We start from the raw sequence: 1,855 nt of genomic DNA on the forward strand, positions 1-1,855 counted from the left end.
TTTTATGCCCAAAACAGTCATTACCAAATCAACAACTTTTCACTTTGGATCGTATTGCTTTTTACAGTAGTGCAAATCGAAGGGATTTTCTGTTGATTTCTCTGGTGGGTTTGTTTTGGTCCTCAAATCAACACTGACAGCATTGCGATCTCAAAGGAAAAGCACTTCTGATCATGTTGATTACGACATTGAATAGTTAAGGGATTTTTCCTTTACATTTAGCATGCAGAATTTTTACCGTGTGCAGCTAAACAATGTGGGAAATTTCGATCGTGTGGTTAGGAACTGAAACGTTAATGCTCACACCTGTTCTGCCCAGATGTTCCGTAGCTCTTATCAGCTCTTTCCATTTATTTTTCGCAAAAATTGAATTTTGGAACTGATAAGCCGACAGACTGCGTAGATGGGAAGGGCCCTTAAATAGCATGTCGATCATTGGGCTGGGCATTCAGTTAGTCGCGATAATCCAATCCGCCAACATGAAGTCCCTGGCCGTTTTTGCCTTAGTGCTGGTGGCTGTGGCCACAGCTTCCATCGTTCCACAGAAGGAAGAACGCGTGGTTGGCGGATCAACTGCAGCGCTTGGTCAGTTCCCGTACGCAGTCGGCCTCCTCACCCGTATCAACATCCTGATGTCCGGTCAATGCGCAGGAGCATTGCTGTCTAACCGTTTCATTCTGACCTCGGCCAGCTGCGTCAATGGGTAAGCTGGACACGTGTTGCTACTTGGACCTGGTGTGACTTCATTACCCTTTGCTTTTCAGAATCCAAAGTGCCGTTGCCGTTATCGGTGGACTTCGTATCAACGATGCCAACGAGTCGGGTCAAATTCGCATGACTGTTACTCAGTTCATCGTTCACAATGGGTACATTGAAGGTACCGATGACTTCGATGTCGCCTTTGCCGTCTTGCCGATCCCGATCAGCTTCTCGGAAAATGTCCGGCCAGTTCGTTTGCCAAACCGTCGCCAAGTGGCGGCCACTTTCGTTGGACAGCAAGGAACCTTCATGGGATGGGGACGGTTCGGCGAGGGTACCAGCAACTCCGATGTTCTACGTTTCGGAAGGTCACAGGTCATTACGAACCTGTCGTGCCGATTGAGCTTGCCGACGAACTCCATTCTGGATGAGCACATCTGTACGGAAGGTGTCAATGCGGCCACTGGACAAGGATCGCCCTGCCAGGGAGACAGCGGTGCTCCGTTGACCATTACGGACGCCGACGGAATCACCACCCTGATTGGAGTGTTCTCGTTCCACTCGGTTTTGGGTTGCGATGGAGGCCGGGCAGCGGTATTCACTCGCATTTCTGCGTATCTCGATTGGATTGAGAACAACTCGGACATTGTGATCCAGGATAATTTCCAATAATCTCCTTTAGTATCTTATATTTAATTGATAGTTAATAAATAAAAAAATAATCGTAAAACCCTAGGTGTATATGTATTGTCATCTTCTTTGTTTTATTACATCTTCGTTGGAACAGGAGCTTTCATTGTCAACTGACTATTTCAGCATTTTTATGTCCTGTGACCGGCACAAATGTGTTCTATGCTGAGTAACGCGTAGGACAGACCCCTTAGAGGCCATCTGCCCCTTCCCAGCAACTCCTATCCCTACCTCCCCGTAACATCGGCCAAGGTGTGAGCAACCCTAGGGAAGATCGGGTAACCAACCCCGGTGGGAACCTTGATCGTAGACTGACAGAGAAGGGAGGGTCTGTTCTCCAGGAGGAGCGGCTCCCGACTGCGTCTGCTCCCCATGTTAGGGGTGGCTGATCAACTACAACTGCAAGTCAGCCGCAACAGAAAAATACGAACAGAGCAGCTACCCCAACAAACAAATAGACTGGCGG

General features: G+C 48.4%; 1 protein-coding gene across 1 annotated transcript; it reads left to right on the forward strand.

The window, feature by feature from the left end:
• The first annotated feature begins 410 nt into the window (after positions 1-410).
• On the forward strand, positions 411-1,429 carry LOC109409762 (collagenase-like). The gene is made up of 2 exons (XM_019683265.3): positions 411-703; positions 765-1,429. The coding sequence occupies exons 1-2, from the start codon at positions 426-428 to the stop codon at positions 1,369-1,371; spliced, it is 885 nt and encodes a 294-aa protein (XP_019538810.3). The 5' UTR covers positions 411-425; the 3' UTR covers positions 1,372-1,429.
• The last annotated feature ends 426 nt before the right edge of the window (positions 1,430-1,855 follow it).

The sequence above is a fragment of the Aedes albopictus genome, chromosome 2 (genome assembly GCF_035046485.1).
Source record: "Aedes albopictus strain Foshan chromosome 2, AalbF5, whole genome shotgun sequence".
Classification (NCBI taxonomy): Eukaryota; Metazoa; Arthropoda; class Insecta; order Diptera; family Culicidae; genus Aedes; species Aedes albopictus.